Genomic DNA, 22,369 nt, shown 5'->3' with positions numbered 1-22,369 from the left:
AACTCGCTTTTACTGTGAGGCAGTTCAAATTTTCCCCTGGCATTCTTTTGTTAATGAAGGACAGATGACTTATCCCATCAACAACACAATAAATTCCAAAATCATCAGTGAAAAAACAATGGCTGAAATGGCTAAAATAATGTTTATCTATGACACTTACCTATGATTTCTGAATTATGCCATAGAACTTCCCCCTACAGTGTGAATTTTAAAAATTACATATTTTCTGGTAATGAAAAAATTGAGTAGTATCTTCTCTACCTAGTAACTATGTAGCTTCTTCATGAATCACTGGAAGAAGGCATCTTCTGATCACAGGACCAGCTTAAGATGACCCAAAAGGAAGGAGGTATGCCTGTCTCTCCTTGGATGGGACAAAAGAGCAGGACTCAGCATATTTTCCCTATAATTACTACTACAGCTGGTTCCTAAGCAGCAACAGTTGACTGTCAAGAATCCCAAACATAAATGGATGACTTAGTAATAAGGAAGCACAAGAGAATCAATCTGTATGTCAGCCTTACCTTATATAGCCTGTATTAATTAATACATGAAATGAATTGTTATCCTGAATGCCTTCAGTAGTGAGGAGAGAGATTCATCTTTAACCACAAAGGTTAGTGAGACAATGGAAAGGCAAATGAGGTTTTACCAGAGTAAAACCTATCACCTTCTTGCCCCTTCTTTCTTTGCAAGTTTCATCTCATTTAAATTTGGATGTTGTAATTTTAAACTGTTATAACACTGTAACAAAAATTAAATGACAACCAGGTAACTGAATACTTCATTATGTACAGAGAATTTACATATGAAGTATTTTTCAAACTGTAAAGTTTCAAATAAAAAATCTGAACAACGTCAGATGTGTGTCAGTCATGCAATGACTGAATGGCAGCCCTTAATACTAGACAATAATTTCACAGGATGTCAAACAGAGGTCTTTTTTTTAAAATCTATTTCCTTCTTTTTCATATACTATAATTTATTTATTTTATTTCATTTCATAAAGGATAATAGCTGGAGTGTGAAAAACACTCATGCACTAATCTCCAAGAAGCTTCACATATGACACTTTCCATAATTACAAAACAACCCCATGACATTGATGTGGCCAGTCTGTTAATGTCTGACTCTGTTTTGAAAAGAGGCATTCTCTTTTCATAGTATCTCCACAGTTGAAATATTTTTCTTCACTGTAGGTAAATATCTGGTCAACATCATTTGCTCTCCTCAGAACTATAACAATGAAGCTGTGTTAACAGACCAATAGATGAAGTATTTTATCATTGAAGTCTGATGTCAAACCTACAACAGTGTTACTCAAAGTGTATGAATCTGCTAGTGAATAAGAGATTGACTGCAAAGTCATACAATCAGTCCCTCCTTCCCTGTTCATTAAGTGCATCCTTGAAATCTGATTGCACTGTTTTCTGTAAACTTGACTATTATTTCACTTAGGGCACAGCAAACATGATTTCTTTTCACCTCTTATCAATTGGAACCCTTTGCTAAAAATAATGTGAGATTTTTTGTATTTGTCAAATGACTGCAACAGGACTAGAGGAGCAGACTTTCACATTAAATGTGTGAAGCATGCTTTGACATTAGCTAGGATACTTCATAGCCGAAATATAACTTGAAGCTTTCACAAATTCCTTCCAAATTATTTTGTTCAAATTCATACTCTCACAAACACTGGAAAATCTTGCACTAACTACTTACAATCAGTGGAAAGTCAAACTGAATTAAGTCAGCATTTACAGAGCAAGACAATAAAACAGCGCTTACTAACACTTTGGAAATTTGAAGCTTTGAGTATAAATCAAGCCTTTAAAAACACATAGGCTGGGATCTTACATGCATCCGTCATCTGGAGAATGCCATACCTATCTCACATGTATTAACAGAATGACCCCTGAGCTCAAAGACATACAGCTGTGTTCTATATGACAGGTACACAGCAAGGTCAGAAAACCCTGCCTTGGTCCATAACAAAGAATAGCGAAGTAGCTGGAAAACTTGTGGTCTGCAACTTTTAAAGGTTTTTAAACACCAGAGAGAAGCCAGACTGCAGATACTGATCTTTTCAAGTCACAGCCAAAATCTGTCATGTAGTTCGAGTAATTCATTAAGTAAATTCTGATAGCCCTAAGCACAGTGACACAAAAAGTTAACACTTTGGCCTAGCTGAAATGTGACACTAAATGTGGAGCAAATGGTAGTCTGAAGACATTTCAGACTTACTCTCACTGACAGAAGGTTTTAGAGCACATATGCCTAACAATACTTTCTTTTGGTGAAACAAACCCTTCCACTAAACACTGCTTAAAAAAAAAAAAACAATACTCCTACTAAATTCACCAAACTTTAAAGTTGTAAATAAAACTCTACTGTTACCAACACTTAATGCTGAATAAGGCTTTGTGCTATCCAGCTACTTATATTAAAACAGTTTTCCTGTGAGCAGTGTAGTCCTGAAGAAAACTGAAGAACTTAAATGAACTTGTACTACACTTATTTCACAATGTATTTAAGTATTTTTCCTCACTGAGCAATCCACAGCACAGTATTTTTATAATTCAGTAATTGAGGTAGAAATCAACTTACCCTATGTTTTTCCTTTACTTTCTTCCTGTATTCTTCTTTGTCAAATTTGTCTTCTTCACGCAGGATTTCTTTTGCTTTATCTAGGTTGATACCACTGGCATCATCTTCCTCATCTGCTTGCGCCAAATTGGATTTTTGCACAGGTGGCCACTGCTGCACTAACTGAATTAGAGATGCCAGCAAGAAAAATAATGGTTAGAGTAATTTTTTCCACATCACACTTTTGGTGCCCTAAATATTCCAATACATTCTTTTTCCACACTAAATAAAAAAGTCATCTGCAAAGGAAACACATTAACAAACCTTATTTAACATCACATTCTGTTTAAAATTATTATTTTACAGCAGTGTCTCCATTACACCACATTACTGTTTAGTAAAATCACTTGAATCTCTTCCCTTATTTTGTCCTCTTTCCTGATTAGAACAAGTAATTTCTAATCCTGCTATTCATCTGGGGAGAAAAACTACTTGCTTTCAAGAAATGACTCTCAGAAAAAATGTGAGTAAATCTAAACAGTACCTTTCATGTAAACAATCAACATTCCAACATATTAACCAAGACAAAAATTAGACAAGTCTTTATTCCAGAGTACACCAAAAAAAAAAAAAAAAAGCATTACTGCAGGTTCATGTTTTGAGGGAAGCAAGGAGAAAAGACATGGAAGGGTTTTTTGATTGCTGTACTAAGACTGGATTGGAAATGTTTGATGATTCATGCTGATGAAATGTTTGATGGATGACACACTGAACACATCCAGCTTTCCTTAAATATCTGAAACTCTGAATTCAAGACAAAGACTGCATGTTCACCAAAAAATATTCCCATCTATCTTATGACCTAGTAGCTTGTACCTCATGGTATGAGCACACACCTTCAAGGGAAAATCTTTGCAAAATCATTCTTGTTCATGGACTGGTAAAGTACTAACTCTTGAAAGGAAAGTACATGGCAGGAAATATAGAATGCCTTTCAGTACAAATGCAAAATCAAACACATTTAGAACTTCCTAATGCACACAGGCTGTTTATTTAACAGGTACAGATAAATCCAACCCACTGTTTCATATCCTTTTGTAAAATTCAGTTTGCGTAGTTGTATTTTCTAGAAAGATACATTTTTAGAGGACTTTATCAAAGAGAAGCAGGTGGAATAGAACAGTAAAATTTCAATGCACAATTTTACACAGCTCAGGGAAAAAAATGCAAGAACAACGTCCAAAGATGCAAATTTTGTGTTTCCTTAAATGTCAACCCTTTTCTATTGTATTGCTTTTCAAACTACAATCTTTGTGATTGTTTTTCTCTCCGTTCTTCCTCCTTTTTGCTTCATTGCATAGATACCTAAAATATCTGCATATGAATTTTAAGTTGAGAAAACAGCTTCTGAATATCTAAAAATATCTGGCACTGTAGTTTTCGGTCAATGGGGCAACCTCTGAAACCTTTTACATTTTGTCTAATGTTAGTAATTATGTATATGGCTACACTCCCTTCACCTGCAATATAAAATGCTTTATTTTGTCAGAAAAAAAGCAAATTATATACTTGTAAAAGTGACCTCTCTTTCAGTTTATGCCTTACTGAAATTATTATAAAGAGGGAAAAAAACCACCCTACTTTTTAACTTAGTGCTGGAAATGGAAAAACAACATGCACAGCATCTGAAGCTGTAAAATAAAATTATAGAAAAGTTCATGGAATGTAGACACTTGCTAGTGAGGTTATTTCCACAGGGAAACGCTAGAGTGACTAGCATCCACAATAGTTCCTTTCAGTATAAAGTCAATAAATTTTTCTATTGTTCTATTAAAAAAACAAATCAGATAACTGGCAAATCTCCAAGCACTGCTACATCAGCACCAGTAGGCCAAAATTTGGTACTTCCTTGGCTTTTCTAACAAAATTTTTAATCTAGAAATAGTGAATGCTGGGAATAAAACCAGTGTCTTCTTTTAATTCCAGTACATTAATTCAAGAGTTTGGGGAGCTTTGGCAAACAGCGACAGGAAAACTGTTTTACATTCCTGAAAGAACAAAAACCATGCTCTTGATTCCAGCTGGAATTGAAGATTTCAGAAGGCAGAAAAGAGATACAGTTCTGTACATCCACTTACAGCTCTCATACAAGTATCTTACACATACAAAGATAAAAAGAGGTCAGTGCTCAACATTTCTCTTTTTCTCACTGGAACTGAATTCTAAATTCAGCTGAACTCCTTTGCAAAATGTAAGCCAATTACAAATACCGCACATTTTTTCAGAAGTGTGTCTTTTTATACAAAGTACATTTTGACTTTATAGAAACTACAACTTCAATTCCCACCAAAATACAATTACTTTTAAGTGATCTTACCTCTCCATCTTCCGTAAAAACTATTTTTGTGTTAACTTTAAACTTCTTCTTCAAGATTTTTTTGGCTTCTTGGGTCTTAGTTGTTTTTTTCTTCATCTTTAATTTTGATGTGGTCTGCATAAAAGAAAGTTTTCTTATGAGTTTTTTGCTAGTCATAGAGTATATACGTCAAACTTTCTTAAAAGTAATTAGATGTATTAAAATTTAATTCCTAAAACAGGAGTAAGATTAATTTCCAGTAAAAATCAGCCAGCACATCTTTTCATAAAAGCGTTTTAAGCAGGCTGCATCATCAGAAATTCAGTTACCCTAATAAAAATTTCACATAATTTAAATCCTGCCAGTGCCAGGACACCTGGCTCATTCAAATCTCACTAACCTTTTAAAAACATGGACACTAGATGCACCAGCTTATGCTGCTAGCAAGCCCTATTAGACAAGAAATACAGTATAACTGACTTGAAGCCAGTAACTACAACTGATCAGATACCAATTTCCTCTCATTTGTCACCACATTGTCCCAGGCACCGCAGTAAACCAGTCTGAGCTGTGTCAATGAATACCACAAATGGCGATGCAAGAATACTCCTACTTCATAACTTTTGTCTTTTGCAGAACATCCAGGAGATGTTTACCAAACTTAGAATTAAATACCATTTAAATATCACAGAAGTTACCAGCATCATAAAAGAAAGTAGTGAGAAAAAAGTGGTGAAGACTCCAGAGCAACTAATGAATGAATCCACAGAAATTGTGAAATCCACAGATGGCCTATCTGTGTTTCCCCAGGGCACTCATCTAGTGGCAACATCATGGAACTAAAGAATGTGGAGATTCACCACTCCCAACTCTTCTTCCAAGACATCTCCCTTAGAACAAAGGCTGAATGTGTTCCAGCATTTACCAGGGCACAATACACAGAGGACATTTTAAGCAGTAACTGATATTACAAAACTATTTTATAGCAAAAATATTCTGAAGGAATATGTGGACACTCCGTAGAGGAAGGCCCACGACTCATTCATCATCCTATAAAGACTGCAATCTCTCCACTACTCAGAAATAAGTGCCTGAAAAACAGTCACTAAAACTCTCTCAACTTCTAATAAATAACAGAAAGCAGCAAAAGCAACAAGAAAGAAAAAGGAAAAACTAAACTTTTTCTCACTTTCATTTTTTATTTTGGTCATTTTAATCAGTTTCCACGTTTTATACAAAATCCACTATAAAAGGAAGCAAAAAAACATTAACTCAGAAAGTCACTGTCATTATGGTCAGCACACTAATGCACTGAAATATGAACTATAAAAGAGAAAAATTATGGTCCTCCTAACAGGAAAAATGGCTTGTGACAGCTACTATGCTGTGATATCAAGTAATGACCATATCTATTATAGAAAATAGTAAGAGTAGCAGCACTTTTGTCCTCAGTATTGTCAAATTATTTTTGCTGCACTGTGCAGCTACCACAGGTTAGGTACATCTGTAACAGCTCAGAAAGCTGTGCTACTCCCTAATTACTGCTGCTTACCCTACAAACAAACTGTTTCACAATCTGCATTACTATAAACCCTTACCTCAAAATACAGACTACTTAGTAGAACAACAGGAGTTGTCTAGATGAAGAATTTAAAGAGAGATGTACTTCAAGGTGGTGGGACAACAGTATTCACTAACACAGCATTTTCTTTCAGCAGCTGCTTTTGGCTTTCTTTTTTAAATAAACAATCCTTTATTTCTGCACTGCCAATATTATTGGTACCAGTGTAATATGCTACTATAAAAAAATTACCGTAAGATTGAAATTGGTACACCAGTATTTTGCAAAATTGTATTTAACTGTGAATTTCAGCTGTTTACATTTTTTAAAATAGGTTTTCCCAGCTAAGGAGCACAAATATCCAATAAGCTGTCTTTACATGCACACGTAGGCAACATTTCCAGTTGTACCTTGTTCCCCCCTCCTTCCTCTGAGTTTGATACTGTCAAGTTGCATGGGAAAAAATGGGATAGTACAAAATTTCCAAACAAATAGAAAGACCAAGAGGAAGAGAAGAAAAAAATGGGAAGCTAAATTCCCTCACTATAGACTCAAAAAGCATAGTGTAGGACCAATGGGTGAATCTGGCAGATTTATAATATTCCTTGTGTAGCATTACACAAAGGCATCAAAATTTTAAAAACTTACAGAAAAAAAGCATGAGTATAAAACACTACACACTCTCTAGATAATTAAACTGAGGTTGTTATTAGGACACTGCATTGGGTTTGCATGGTCAGCTTTTGGTACCGGAGGGGCTATAAGGGTGGCTTCTATGAGAAGTTGCCAGAAGCTTTCCCCATGTCCAGCAGGGTCAGAGCCAGCTGGCTCCAAGACGAACGTGCTGTCAGCCAAGGGCCGGCAGAAGTGATGGTAAAGCCTCTGTGATAACATATTAAAGAAGAGGGACAAAAAAGTCATGGCACAGATGTAACTGCAGCCAGAGAAGAGCGCAGTGAGAACATGTGAGAGGAACAGCCCTGCAGACACCAAGGTCAGTGCAGAAGGAGGGGCTGGAGGTGCTCCAGGCATCGAGCTGAGATTCCTCTGCAGCCCATGGCACAGACCATGGGGAGGCAGCTGTGCCCCTGCAGCCCCTACAGGACCATGGGATGCAGAAATCCACCTGGAGCCCATGGAGGAGATCCACACCAGAGCAGGTGGATGCCTGACAGAGGGCTGTGACCCCATGGGAAGCCTGTGCTGGAACAGGCCCCTGGCAGGGACCTGCAAACTTGTGGAGAGAGGAGCCCATGCTGGAGCAGGTTTCCTGGTATGACTTGTGACCCATGCTGGAGGAGCCTCTCCTTGAAGGACTGACCCACATTGCAGCAGTTCACAGAGAACTGCTGCCCATGGGATGGATTCACATCAGACAAGCTCATGGAGACCTGTCTCCCTTGGAAGGAACCTCACACAGGAGCAAGGGAAGGACTCCTTTCCCTAAGCAGTGGCAGGAACAACATGTGATGAACTGACCACAGTCCCCATTCCCTGTCTCTCTCTGCCACTGGGGAGGAGGAGGTAGAGCTGAGAAGGAGGGGTGCAGGGAAGGTGTTTTAAAGGTCTGATTTTACTACTCATTATCCTGCTCTGATTTTGTTAACAATAACTTTAATTAAATATCTCTAATTTAAGTCTGTTTTGCCTGTGATGATATTTGTTGAGCAATCTCTCCTGGTCCTTATCTCAACCCACGAACCATTTGTTATATTTTCTCTTTCCTGTCCACCGAGACAGAGAGGTTTTGGTGGGTGTCAGGCATTCAGTCGGGGTCAACCCAGTACACTGATAGTTTAGCTTTCTGAGCACACTTCAAAGTTGATGGCTATCAAGGCTCCTTCAGCTTCAGAGATATTCCCCTGACTGACTCATAGTTTAAGACCAGATGGGCTCAGATATTAAAACATTTTAGTCACAGATGTAGGCACAATTTTCCAAACTACATGACTTCGGTATTCAGCAGTAGAAGAAGGGACCTTTGGTGTGTTAGGGCAGTGGTTTCTGACGTAGTTTCCCTGTTCCAAGGGGCAGGCTACATAGACCAGGGTAAGAGTCAGGCAGATCAGCCACAGAGTGTATAGAGTGTATAGGGTCCCACACATGCTGCTTTAGTTCCCTTATGGGGATCTCTCTCACATTCTTCTGGAGTCCCTACATAATCCTAAAGCGTCTCTCTTCTGTCACTTAACCCTCTCCCTCCATTTATCTCCAGTAGAATCTTTCAGAGGATCTACTCCCCACACTCCAAGAGCCTCTTGCCCTACTTCCTGCCTCAGTGGTTGCTGCTTTATATTGAACATAGCTATGCCAGATGTTTCTCCAAGTGGTTTAAGTCTTGATGCAGGATGGGTTGTTTAAATCCATCTGAGCTCATGGCCTCCTCAACAATCCATGACACCCTGTGACCCCCTCACCCAAATTTCTAATGCCACTGCCTATCTTTACTTTGACTTCACATTTGAACAGCTACACTGAAGCATCAATTTCCCATCTAGCAGGAGTCTGATTCATCTGTTTTAAAAGTGAAACACCACTGGACCTCTGACTTTCCTAATATTCAGAGCTAACCCTTGGTTCCCTGTATTTTCAAGCCACTCTGCTTACTCATTTCCCATTTTCATCTTTCGCACTATGAGATACCTGAGCACGGACAAGCAGCAGGCTGACATTCTCTACGGCTTCATCTCTTAACTAAGAGCTCACCAGAGCAGCAGGCACCACCAACTGCTGCGGGCTGCCAGAAGATTCCTGCCATCTGTTAACCTTAAGTTCCGTAGAGAATACAAAGGTAGCAGGAGTCCTGACTCCTCTCTGCCCAGTGAAGAGCTGGAATCTGGGGTCACAGGCTTTGCAGGCAGAAGTACCATCACATCAGCAGATGAAAGTGAATGGAAGGATTCTGCTGACAACTAGACCCTGCTTCTAGTGCCAGAGCAAGCCATGGACCTGGGCATTTTAAAGCTGAGAGGGCACAGCTGCTGTCCACAGTGATCAGCTCATTGCAGGTCCTGCTCAACTACTATTTACCTCAATAAATCCATTTCTAAAGCTAAATTATTCCATCGGATCCAAAAAAAAACATCATGGGTGATCTGGGCATGGGTTTTCATGCTGCTGTTAAGATACCAAAGGAATTCTGCATTTGAACTCAAGTTGTTAACAGCAGTTTAAGCACCAGCTGGTGCACACACCCCTCTCTGTCAATGAGAAGAGGCTACCTGCTGCTCACCACCAGGTACATTTTGCCTTATGCCCAATACAACAGGACTTCAAATCTCATCTTTTCTTCTATAAAGATGTGGCAATAGTTAAACTGATCCAACAAAACCAGGACAATAATTAGCTTCTTTAAAATGATATATAACACTTAAACATTATAAGTTAAGAGTCACTCAAGTTTATAAAAAATCCATAAAATATAGGATCAGCTCCAAAATTGGGGGATTTTCTACTGTTACTAATCTAAAGCCGAAATTTCTTTTTCCTTTTATACATGCCAGATGGCTTGCTGGATTATTTAATAAGTAACAATAAAACCAAGCTCTTACAGGCACAGAAAATTCAAGCATTTTGATATAGAATCAGGAACAATACAGCTAATATGCAAGTTTTTTTCTATTTTTTTCCAAAAAGGAGTGGGCTTTTGATTTCTAGCTTAAAACATCTGATATTCTTAAGCTGAATCAACAACAAAATGTTTTCTAAATGAAGACACTGACAAGTTTAAGAAATAAGATTTACTATTTTTCCAATTACAATATTTTTCTGAAGAGACAGAGCACAGAAACACAGCCATCAGTAAATTTTGCTACTGTAATATTTTTTCTTTTAATACAATTTTAAAGTCAATAGATAGTTTTGAGCATGTAATCCTCAGTAACTCGGGATCTAACAACAGTATCTTACCATAACCAAGACAAAACACATGTACTTTGACATTTGGAGTGTTACCCATCATCACCTTGAAGTTATTTTGTTTCTAACTGTAATTTTATTTTTAATTTCACCTCAACACACTTTTGAAAGCAAGCACAGAATACTCACTCCAAAAGCTGTCTAAAGACAGGACTCACCACAAAAGCTGTCTAAAGACAGTTTTTTCCTACTGATATTTTACCCTGCCACAATAATGTGGCAGGGTAAAATATCAATAGGAAAAAACCCAAAAAACCCAGAATCAATTCTCCAGCCCCATAAGCTAAAACAAGCATTACTGCATTTCTAGAGGGTTTGTGAGCTTTTCTTCTCCCTCCTGCTTGTATCATACAATTCCTAGGAAGAATGGTGCTGTACCTGGAACTATTGTCCAGTCTCTCTCAACATCATTACATTTGTTTACCAATAATTTAACAGCAACTGCCTCTGACAAACAAAAATCAATGTGGGACTCAATTTCACAGTCTTGTTTTGTATTTTTTGAAGAAACTGCACACAAGAGGAGCAAGCATTATGACATTTGCAGTATCACCAAGTACATTAGTCTCTCTGTTGAGCTACTGCGTTCAGACTTGGATGTCATTCCCCACAGAAGGCTTCCAGACTGAAGCGATCAAACCTTAGACAAAGAAGAGCACTGGGCTCCTCTTTGTGCCATGGAAAGCAGAGAATGTTTTCATCCAGCAGGCACCACAGAACTTTGAAAATACTACCCTCCAGTCACTAATCTAAAGCAGCCTCACCATAAAGCATTACATCCCAACCCCATAAACTTCCCAAATTCAGACTACAAGGCTTGGAGGAGAGAGGAGTTTCGAGGGAAGTTTTCATTTCTCCTGAAAAATATCTAAAATATCACAGAAGCAGCAGTGAGTTATAAACTTCACTCCTCGCACACAATTACTACAGATAAGACAGAAAACATCAAGAGAAGCAAAATAGTCAGACTCTGAAGTCCTGTCCATTTTACTTCAAGTACCTACAAAATGCTAAACACCAAAAAGCTTCCTCTTGATAATATAATTTGATTCCTATTGAGTATAGAGGACCAAAGAGCCAAAAATCCTAGGATGGGGCATGACCACAAGGGGATGCAATGATGCTGCTTTTCTTCATGATCTGTGGTAGCTAGGTGGTCTTTATTTTGATTTCCAGTCCACTTCTCTAAATGACAGCTATTTCTGTCCTTCCTAATTTCTGCTGACTGCTCACAAACCATGGCCCACTTTGCACAGTTGTGAACATCAGAACAAGCCAAAGTCACTGAGAAGCAGCAGAGCAAAGCTGCTTCCACAAAAGAACTCCATCATTCTTCCCTAGGAAAACAGGCTTCTTTAGTTAGCCTGTGTTGTTGTTCTACTTTTTATGTAACACAAGTGTAGCTAATTGTGCTTTGGTGAAGTATTCTAAGTTTTTACTTTTTAATTGTTAAAAATTAGGAAGCTTAAGTTCACAGACACTATCCAAACAACTTGCATAGCATTGGTAGAAGTCACTGAGAAGAGCTTTTGCCACAGCAGTTGTGAAAATCTGGAAATAGGTAGACATACTCAAAAGCAAAAAACAACACTCCTTACTTGTTTTCTTTTGCTTCTTTATGAACTCTTATAGCCATTAATCAAGTATGAAGATCAACATTATCTTCCATTTTTCAAGTGGTGGCTTAATTTAAAAGGCTGGATTGATGGGGGTCTTTTTCGTTTGGGGTGTTCTTTCTTCAGGTTGTTTGTGTGTGTGTTATTTTGGTTTTTTTTAACTAGTATCATGCAAGATTTCAAGCAAGATACTGAAAAAAGCAAGAAGCTGAAGTTATTGGTTGGTAAATCTTTACATAATATCACAGTTTGATCTGGGAAACTCTAGACAACTAAATTACTTACTACATCTATTAATTATTTCCTTTCTAAATGTAGTGAAATAATGTTGATTTTAAAAAGAGACTATTTTATAGGAGAGGAGAAACATCAAGGACTGCATATGGCTTTTACAGTAACAGTTATGAAGGAAAGATCAAGGTTGGTATTCAAAAGAAAAACAGCACTCAGCACAAAGAATAGCATAGACATGAATAATTTCAAAATAACAGCAACAGGAGAAACAAAAGTAGTGTAAATAACAAAACATTCTAATAACCACTACTCAGTATTGTTAACCATATGTCGTGACTTAACCTCAGCCAGCAACAAACCCCAGTGCAGCCACTCACTCACTCACTCCCCCTGCATCAGCATGGCAGAGAAAATCAAGAAGTATAAAAATGAAAAAGCTCCTGGGTCGAGATAAAGACAATTTAATAGCTACAGCAAAGGCTATGCATGCAAGCAAAGCAAACAAAAGAATTCATTCACCCTCTCCCATGGGCAGGCAGGTGTTCAGCCATCTCCAGGAGAGCAGGGCTCCACCATGCATAATGGTGACTTGGGAAGACGAACACCATCACCCCAATGTCCCAAGCCATTCCTTCTTCTTCCCCCAGCTTGATATGCTGAGCACAATGCCATAAGGTCTGGAATGTCCCTTGGATCAGCTGGGGCCAGCTGTTCCGGCTGTGTCCCCTCCCAGCTCCTTGTGCACCCTCAGCCTCCTCACTGGTGGGATGGGGTGAGGAGCAGAAAAGCCTTGGCTTGGTGAAAGCCCTGCTCAGCAGTAATGAAAACATCCCTGTGTTATTGACAGTTTCCAGCTCAAATCCAAAACACAGCCCCATACTCAAGTGTTATGAAGAAAATTAACTCTATCCCACCCAAAACCAGCACATCACATTACAGACAAAGACCACCAAACCAGCAGCTCACCACACTACTGTGCTCCAGTTAAAATTGCCTTTCAGATCAAAGAGATACAGATGAAATAAACCACAGCAAAGACAGACCTGAAGTATGGCAACCACACTCTTACATGATGGTTTTGATTACTGTCAGCACAAGAGATTACATCTGAATCCGAATTTCATTACAGTTTTGTGTTTGGGTGCAAGAGTTCGGTGAGAATAGATTTCTTATTACACAGTATACTACTGTTCTTCCAAACAGATTAAATTAAGCCAGGAAAGTTGAAAATAACTAAATTTAAGATTAAAATTTCAGTGTTCAACATAAAATGAGGAGGTAGAATGGGAAAACCTTGCCACTTGCTAGAACAACTGGAATATTATATATATATTCTATTCCATATTCTATTCAATATATTTACATGATGAGCTTGGCACTGTGTTTAGACAGGAATTTGATATAATTTCTTATATTTTAAAAAGGCATTTATTTAGGAGATTGTTCTTACTTATATACAGACTATGATAGTAGAAAAGAAGGAGAAATAGGCACCAGTAAATGGGTCCCTGTCCAGTATTTATCTCCAACCACAGAGAAAGGCCAAGCTTAAGTACAGGAATCTTTATTAAACGGTTCTTCAGTGATAAATCTTACTCCTATTTCTGATGCCACATAGCAGCATTTCTCTAGAACACTTCTAAAACACAGAAAACAACTAAAATTATCTCCCACTAAATTGTTACCCTTTTCCTAGGAATGAATGCATACTCCATGTGATATAGGACTCTTCATTCCAGCAGCTGGTATCAAGACTTAAAAATGGGAGTTTTGGCAAAGGATAAAAAGAGATGGAGGATGAAGTTTCTCTAACAAGTAGATAAAAAGAGCAAATACTAAGAAAAATATGTTGATATTGCAACATTTACTGTAATTTACTGGACTTATTTTGTCAATTATTACTTAAAATCATAATTATTTAAACAATGGCAAAGACACAACATTTTCAATAAAACTATTCTTTCAGGATATTGGGGGTTCCATCAGTAGCTCTGCACTTCCAACTATGAATTTAGATGAGAGAAACTATTTTTTTCCACACACTCCCATACCTCTGCATTCATTTTAACAAGTTTAATTCTGTTTTAACCATTTCCTCTTGTTTCTTTACAGGTACTTTAGAAATGCCTGGCTACAGTTTCTAATCCTGAAATACAATTCCTGCATCTTCACAGCAGCGTTTAACAGCTACAAAATTTAAACCAAATCATGAAAGTATATTTTAAGCGCATTTTCATGTCTACATTCATGAGAAAACTTTCATGCTTTTATGTTCTATACTGAATAATAGAATGTTAATGTTTTACCCTGATATAAAATCCCAGAATACCAGAAGGAACCATGAATGAGCAGCACTGCACAATCAATTTTTCATGCTTTTTTTCTTCCCTATCTTACCCTCTCCCTCTGCTTGCTTCTTTTTATTTTTATATTACATTTTTCCAACTCCTCCACAGAACAGTAAATGCTTTGGTGAAGAGCCAAGCTCCCCCCAGCCCACAAAACAAACATTTGATTTACAGACTATAAATTATGTAATTGTAAACACAACTCTATCTGTATATGCCAACAGTTTTTGTCATTCATCTGTAAAATCACTGCAGCTCATTTTCTAAATCTTTAAGTATAAGACTATTATACAAGAAATAGAGGCCAAAAAAAATCCCTATATTTATTATTTTACAATCTAACATGAAGAAATCCACTGCTTGAGAAACTTGTGAGTTAAAATAATTAGATAATCTCTCACTCTGAAAGATACCTCTATTTAATGCACTGGAACAGAGAACTTTTCGGTATAGCTATTGCATTAGGCTGAAAACCTCCATTATCTGGGAGCACAAGCAGCAACAACATCCCTTTCTAAAACATTAGCCCTCTAGCAACACAAGGCCATCACTTCTCATGCAGCTTATTTAAGTGAGGTGCAATAGAGAACACAGAACCATTCACATATTTCTAGGCAAAAACTAAATTAAGTTATAATCAAGTATGCATGACTCAATGAAGATGAAGACATTCCAGAATACTGCAATTCAAAACCAGACACATTAACACAGCTTTTGTTAATATTCAGCATCTGGGTTGGTAGAAAAATGTATTTCCAAAGAAACATGTATAAGTCAAGATATTCTAATAATTCAGACTGCCTCAGACTGTAAATATCGAAGAAGTATATGATAACGATTAATCCCATTAGTAATTGCAGTGCCAGATCAAGGCACAAAATGCCTTCATTCCACTCCTCTCTGCCATTACAAGGTATGCACCCTTACAACAAAATCTTCTTTTGACAAAATCCAAAAGGAACACACAGAACCAACAAATTCTCCAGGACTTCTACAGCCAAGAGAAGTAGATGCACCATCAATTAACAAGCAAATCCCATTATGTTGCTGACTGCTCTTTACCCTCCAGAGTTGCCATTTCTGCGAGCAAGAAAAGGCTATCATGAAGATGCTATTTCCAGCACAACTTGGCAAATGGAGAGCATGATCATGTATTTGATATTGGCCAAAATTACAAATTACTTCAAACCTAGGCATCTCCTGTCTGTCACTTCTATAAAAAGCCCTAAATCAAATAAAACTACATTCAACCCAAACCCCATACCACGTTAAGGTGGAGTTGAGGAGCTAAGAAAATTTCACTTGCTTTGCAACTTTTGTTCTATTATGGATCTCCAACAACGATGATGTTAAGATATTTTCAAAGTTTTGAGGAGGTGAAAGATTCTGCTTATTCATCCCCCATTAATCTTCCACATGAAAGGCTGCCCTTCCCCTAAAGATTAAAAGAATCCTTAAGTCCTGAGGTGTGCTGAGTACATACTATGTTCTGGACATTATATATCTTTAGTTTTGCTGAAAACTGCTCCTTCTCTCAAAGTCCACACTTAATATCTTACTGCAAGACAGTTAAATTTAAATATTCTGAGAAACGTAATCACTGGATGATAGAGCCAGAAGGCAATGCTGAGCTGACATTTAATGAACTCATTAATTTGGGGCTTTTTTAGTTAAATAAAGATCGTTGTGTTTAATGTGACTATTTTCTAGGAGTTAGGACACAGTTATTCTAAGGAAAAAGAGGAAAAAAACCACTTTTCTGCATAATCATTAAGGCAGCCAAGGCTTAAATAAAAGTCAAAACATAGTTAGAATTATGGCTTAAAAATACTCTGCAGAAGAAACTTAGATGAAAAGGTGAGATGAGAAGACTGAACTTTCCTGCTGTTTTTCTTTAAGGCTGAATATATTTTATTGTGTGATAAGCATGACCTTCCTTTCTCCCCGAAAAGCCACAGGCCTGTCCCCAGGAACGCAGCGGCTGCCAAGGCTGAAGCTTCTCAAAACATTTTGTTTGCTACATTCTCCTGATCTATCATCAGAAAGTAACAAAAACATTACTTTGCAAAGAGAAATATATTATCTCAACTCCCTCTCTCCCTCCTTTTGCACAAGCTAAAACCACAACCTATGCCCATTTAATTGCCACCCACAAAAATATTCTCCACAGGCTGTGACCACAAATAGCAAAGACTGCAGATGTTTTGAGAAAAAACCCTGAGTTTTGATTATTAGACCAGTGTGCATTTTTCAGCAGTAATTAGTGTGATAACCACCACTGTCTTTAAACGAGCTTTATTTCCTCTTCTGATTGACCCATCCTCCTCTTCCCCTTCAGAGGCCTCTGAAGGCGATGCTCCTCTCTGTGCAGGAGCAGACACAAGTGAAGCCATTCCCCTGCCTCCACCCAGACACACCACTACTACAGAGAGCAAGAAGAGCCAACATTGCTTGGTGGTCTGAGAGAGTTTATCTTTAAGATGAAGCTTGGTGAAATTTTGCTCCCAAACAAGGAGAGCAGAGCCCAAGCACATCAGGGCCTCCTCAGTAACCCCACAGAAAAACACCAAGGAACCAGAGGAAAGAACGGGAAATCAGCTGAGGGAGTTGCTCACTGCTGCCAAGAAACCTGAGAAGAATGGAGCTGGTTCCTCTCAACCAAATGTGAATCAAGGATAATCTGAACAGACAGAAGTTCTTCACAACTAAAGGCAGATGCAGAAACCACAATAATAATCAGGAAATATATTTCACATCTATTATTCTTTTTCTTTAAAAAGGGTTGAGTATTTTGACTTTCCATGTATTCAATAGAGACTTAAAATGCTACCAGAAGTGGTCCTGCAGTTCTTTTACACAACTCCACAGCTGCCCTTCTCTAGCACTGGTCCATCCCCAAAGAGGAAAAGCTGCTGCTCCAAGGATTTAGAACTGGCAGAAAGCTGGCACTAAGACCAGAAGGGCAAAGGCAACTGAGCTTCCAGCAAAGAGGATATGAAAGCTGTCCACCCATTTGGAAGAAAAAACATAAGTCATTTTCCCCTCCAATTCAGGCATTAAATGATCAGGTAATCCCCACTAACTCAGGTAATCCCCATTAACAGAGAATCTTCTAACAGTTGTGGTTTTTGGTTTTTTTTTAAGGAATCTTTCTTACTGGAAGTAACAGTTGATTTAAAAGTGGAAATAGCAATACTTAAAAGAAACAGTGATGGGCAAGGAAATCAGGCTACACCAGCCCATGACAGGCCCTCAGATTGAACACAAAAGAATGCAAAGTAGAAAAGCAAGTTTTAGAGGAATGATGGACTACAAAAATGAAATGGAAATCGGAGTAAGAAATACCTTACAGCACAAGAATGCCAAAGATATATTTGCAAAAAAAAAAAAAAAAGAAGTTTATTGATTCTTTAGATAAAGGCAATGTAACAGGAGTAACCCATTTAACTTTCTGTGGAACATTTAAAAGAATTCATGCTAAAATGGTCGAAGAGTTAAGAGAGGTCAAGGATTCGAACTGCTACAGTGACTACAATGATCTGTGCTGAAAGACAAATTATCGGGGTGCTACTGATTCTCCTCAGGCAGGCCCATGGTTCCTGCTCTGTGTGCACCCCTAGTTTCTTAGGCCAAGTCAAGATCAATTAGTTTATGACAGTTGTTCTGAAAGTGGAACAAACATCTATCATTAATAATACACAATGTCCTAAGGTTTATGGCAGTCAATTAATTGCACTCCAACACCGAGTCTCTCCTCCTGAGCTGCATGTACAACTTTGCTACCAGCTTTTAGGAAAACTTATTTTCTGGTTATCCTATCTGAGTCATAACACTCATATTTTAAAGATCCTTGGGAGAAAGTCAAGCTGAAATCAGATTAGTAATTATTTCTAGAGAAACACACTGGACTTTAGAGATGTTAAGAAAATAACATAATCTACTTGTTATAGTTATTTCATCATCATAAATTAACTTCGTAGGACATTACATACTCATCTTCTCCCTTAAATTTAGGTGCACTAGTTTTGAATAAATGTGGACTTTATTTTCTGCATAGACAGAAAAATAAGTCTGCAGGGATAGCACATGAAAAAATGCCTTGTTAGCTATTCACCAAAATATATAGCTTAGACCTAGACATTTCTTGTTGTTACTGAAAATCCGTAAAAATTTTACGATGAAATTTCACAAACCAGACTCAATGGAAATGCATCACTGATTTCAGCAAAAAATGGTCTGAACCCACCAAAGGGAAGATGCATGGCACTGATCAGTCATCCCTGCCTCTTCCTCATTGTAAGACCAAGGCCAGCATTGCAGGAAAGCTGCATGAAAGCACAAGCAAATAGAATAGGAATGGCATTATGACTGGAGCTCTAGGCACCAGAAGATTCACAAGAAAAGGTTCAACAGCTGGAGATGGAAGATATTTCTGCCATCCAAAGAGATGTCTTCAGTCTTCCCACTGAGAGCGCAGCAAATTGTTGTGAAGTCTGTTGCAGGACACACTGTGTTCCAAGGTCAAGAGCTGGACCAATCTAATTCAAGTAACACAAACTAAACAACACATTCCCATTCCTGAAGCATTTTTATGAGTGCTGACAAATAATCTGCAAGTTGCTCATTTTCAGGCTTAATTCCCATCCTTGCAATTCACAGAGCACAGTCTCCTGAGAAATTTCTCTAAATTAAGAAATCTCTGTTGAAAGATTATCTCTTGGCTAGACTTCACGTCTGTACCACCGAAGAGTTATCTCATTTGAGCCTTAGCTAAACTCCTGGGCACACAGACAAATTGCTACATTGCCTGAAGTGAAGAAGTAAGCTGGAGCCACCAGGCACACCAAAGAAAACAGCCTGAAGCTAGCAACATAGTGGGGACACAGCAGCTTATGTTAGCACAACCGGGCCACTGCAATGAAGTCATGAGCCCCACCCCAGACTGCCCTACGCTCATTCTTACTCCAGCAAGATGGAAAAGCTCACCTTGCTCACCTGGAACAACTTCACACACACTACTTCAAGTAAACTGGTAGAGCGAAAAACCACAAGTTTTAAAAAGTAAATTGAAATGGACGCAAGAAAAGGAAGAAAAAATGTGTTTAGGACTATGAATCTGTCATCACTACTTAAAAAAAAAATACAGGGTAGCTGCTGACAGGTCTCCATTAAAAATAAATGTAGATAATTAGCTTAAGAAATAAGGGCTTAAGAATAGTTTAAGAATAATCTCTTTCAAAAAACAGTTTCTGAAGTAGTTTCAGAGAATGCATGGGTCATGTGTAGCAGATGACATTTGTTCCGTTAAGAATAATCTGCCTGAAAGTCGACATTTCTAGGATGGTGAGAAATAGTTCCCATTTTAACTGCAAGTGTTTTCACTTTGTGCCAAGAGCCACCCAATGACCACAGCTGGAAGAAACCCAAATGTCACTTCACTTACCCAGAATATCAAGGCAGCTGGAGAGAGTTTTAACAGCATAGCAAAAGTTAGGAAAAGCAAGAAAACCAAGAATAGTAGATTGACTGCCAACGTGCAAACTGGATTTCAAACATGTGCATTCACACTGACATATCTTATTCTTGATTAAACAAAAACATCCCCTAAAAACCTTTCAGCAGAAAAAAGATTCTACATAAGAAACACTACTGAGTGGGAAGATAACCATGTACTTCACATTGCTAGTGATCTTTTTCTACGCAAAACAGTAATCCAATATGGAACCGAAAAAAGACATAACAGAGCAATTTCGATCCCTTTTCTCCAGAGCAAGTATTTTCTCAAACTCTGTAACAGTGATAATGTAATAGAATACGGTTGTTGCAGATAGACCAGTTTGTAAGAACTAATTTACCTTCTGCACAAGCCAGTCAATTTAAAACTACAAAGTACATTACTTTGAGAATAATCTCAAGTGCTTTTTTATATGCATTTCATACATAGATTGATTTTCAAAATTATGAAAGTTAATATATAAACATATATGTAAGTAATTTTTCCTACTAAATCTACAGAAACAGATATTATCCCTTTGTATTGCTGCATTTGATTGCTTTGATTATTCTCAAAAGAGAAAAGATACTGAGAAGATATGACTTGCTCATAACTCTGGTAGGGGAAAAACTTCTGAAATGCTTTTACAAGCACTTTTTACAGTGCTTCCATGCTTGAACAATATAGCTTTTTTATGTTGCAGTAACTTTTTATCATGCATTCAATAGATTTTATTCCTGTAGCCATTTACAGAAAAGTGGGTAAGATTCTTTTTATCTACCATTTTCAACTCCTCTGAGGAAAAAACATAAAAAAGCATATCCAAGTTTAGGCTAACACAGACAGGCAGAATATGAGAGACCATATGGATAAAATGTCTTCTGTTTCAGTCTAGTGTGGAACTCTCTCTTATGCTTTGTCTAACATGGAGCTTTTCTTACAGTAAGTGTTATTTGACTGATATTTCCTTATAAGTGAAAAAAAAGCTGCTGAGGGTATTCAGTGGTCAGTAACCAGGAGAAGACAAGAAGCCTGATAAGAAGTTCACACTACATTGAAACAGCCAGTTTCTTCCAAGGACATAACCACGATACATTTTCTATCAGTTCAGCAGCTTGCAGAAGAGAACTGCCATAATTTATTATCTTATTTATCTACTTTGCTGTTTAGAACATCAGTAGGTTTCACTCTTTAGTAGAGCTATAGGAAAAATAATGAGTCAGCTATGAGCCATCAGTGCAAAGAGATCAATATCTTAGCTAGGATAAAAGTGGAATCTTTAGTAATCAAAACTACCTATTTCACAGAGACAGTCCAGCAGCAAATATTTCTTCTTAATAAATTTTATACCTACATTTAATACATGCAAAACAAATTATTAAGATTTGAAGCCATCTGCTTATTTATTTACACTGCTTTAATAAAATCTGTCTTCTGGTAATTTCTACTCTCACTGCTTAAAATAGAATATATGCAACAAAAAAGTCATACATTTATTTTTTTTTAATCACCCAGTAAGCTGCTTTTTCAAAAAAAGAAGGAAATATTTCTCTTCCTCCTGGGAAAAAAAAAAAACAATAATGAAAATGGAGGGAGATATTTCCCATTAAAAACATCTTGACTTTGAATATTCCAATTGAAAATGTGAGCACACTTCCTAGAGCACAAATAAACTCCTTTTCAATGAACATTTGCTTAGCCAGACTTTACTTCTTCATATTTTCAAGGACTGCTCACTTGCAAGGACTGTGGTCCAGACAGATCTGGATTTTTTTATCTTCTTGAAATTTGGGGCTATTAAGTCCTTCACTTGCAAAATTGTAGCATTCAGTTTTTCTCAGCCACCATGAGTTTGTTTTCTGGTATGTGATTTGCAAAAATCATCACAACGACATTAAAACTCTGTAAGGATAGTATGCTTTTAAACTGTTTGGGAGGTTTGAGAAATAAACTCCATTTTAATGGGAATCAGACATGAGACTTTCAAACCTTTTGAAAATCTTATCTGGAAAACAACTACATTTCTAAAAAGACAAGAAACAGAAGGAAATAAAATGATTATTTTTCTTCCAAAGGTGAACTTGCAAAAAAAAAAAAATAATCCTACTTAGAATTTTAAGATCTGCAACACAAAATTATTTTCGTCATTACTACGTTCCAGCTTCAGGTCACACTGCTCCTCCAGCTATAAACAACTCTTACTGACGTAAGCCAAGACAAAACCACAGAGCTGAGCAGTGGAATGACCAGCAGGTC

The 22,369-nt window shown here is 37.5% G+C and overlaps 1 protein-coding gene across 3 annotated transcripts in view; it reads right to left on the bottom strand.

The window, feature by feature from the left end:
• The window catches only part of DDX10 (DEAD-box helicase 10), a 153,694-nt gene that overhangs the window by 50,315 nt on the left and 81,010 nt on the right, over positions 1-22,369 (bottom strand). For all 3 annotated transcript variants that reach the window (XR_008429510.1, XM_053936178.1, XM_053936179.1), the window contains exons 14-15: positions 4,964-5,077; positions 2,608-2,769 (exon numbers count right to left, since the gene is read on the bottom strand). Coding sequence is in view for 2 of the 3 variants with exons in the window: in XM_053936178.1 (XP_053792153.1) it covers positions 2,608-2,769; positions 4,964-5,077 (276 nt within the window). In the remaining variant the exon portion in view is untranslated. The remainder of the gene's footprint in view (positions 1-2,607; positions 2,770-4,963; positions 5,078-22,369) is intronic.

This window comes from Vidua chalybeata, chromosome 2 (genome assembly GCF_026979565.1).
Source record: "Vidua chalybeata isolate OUT-0048 chromosome 2, bVidCha1 merged haplotype, whole genome shotgun sequence".
Taxonomy (NCBI): Eukaryota; Metazoa; Chordata; class Aves; order Passeriformes; family Viduidae; genus Vidua; species Vidua chalybeata.
The sequence above is the reverse complement of the archived record's forward strand: the minus strand, read 5'-3'. Positions and strand labels throughout refer to the sequence as shown.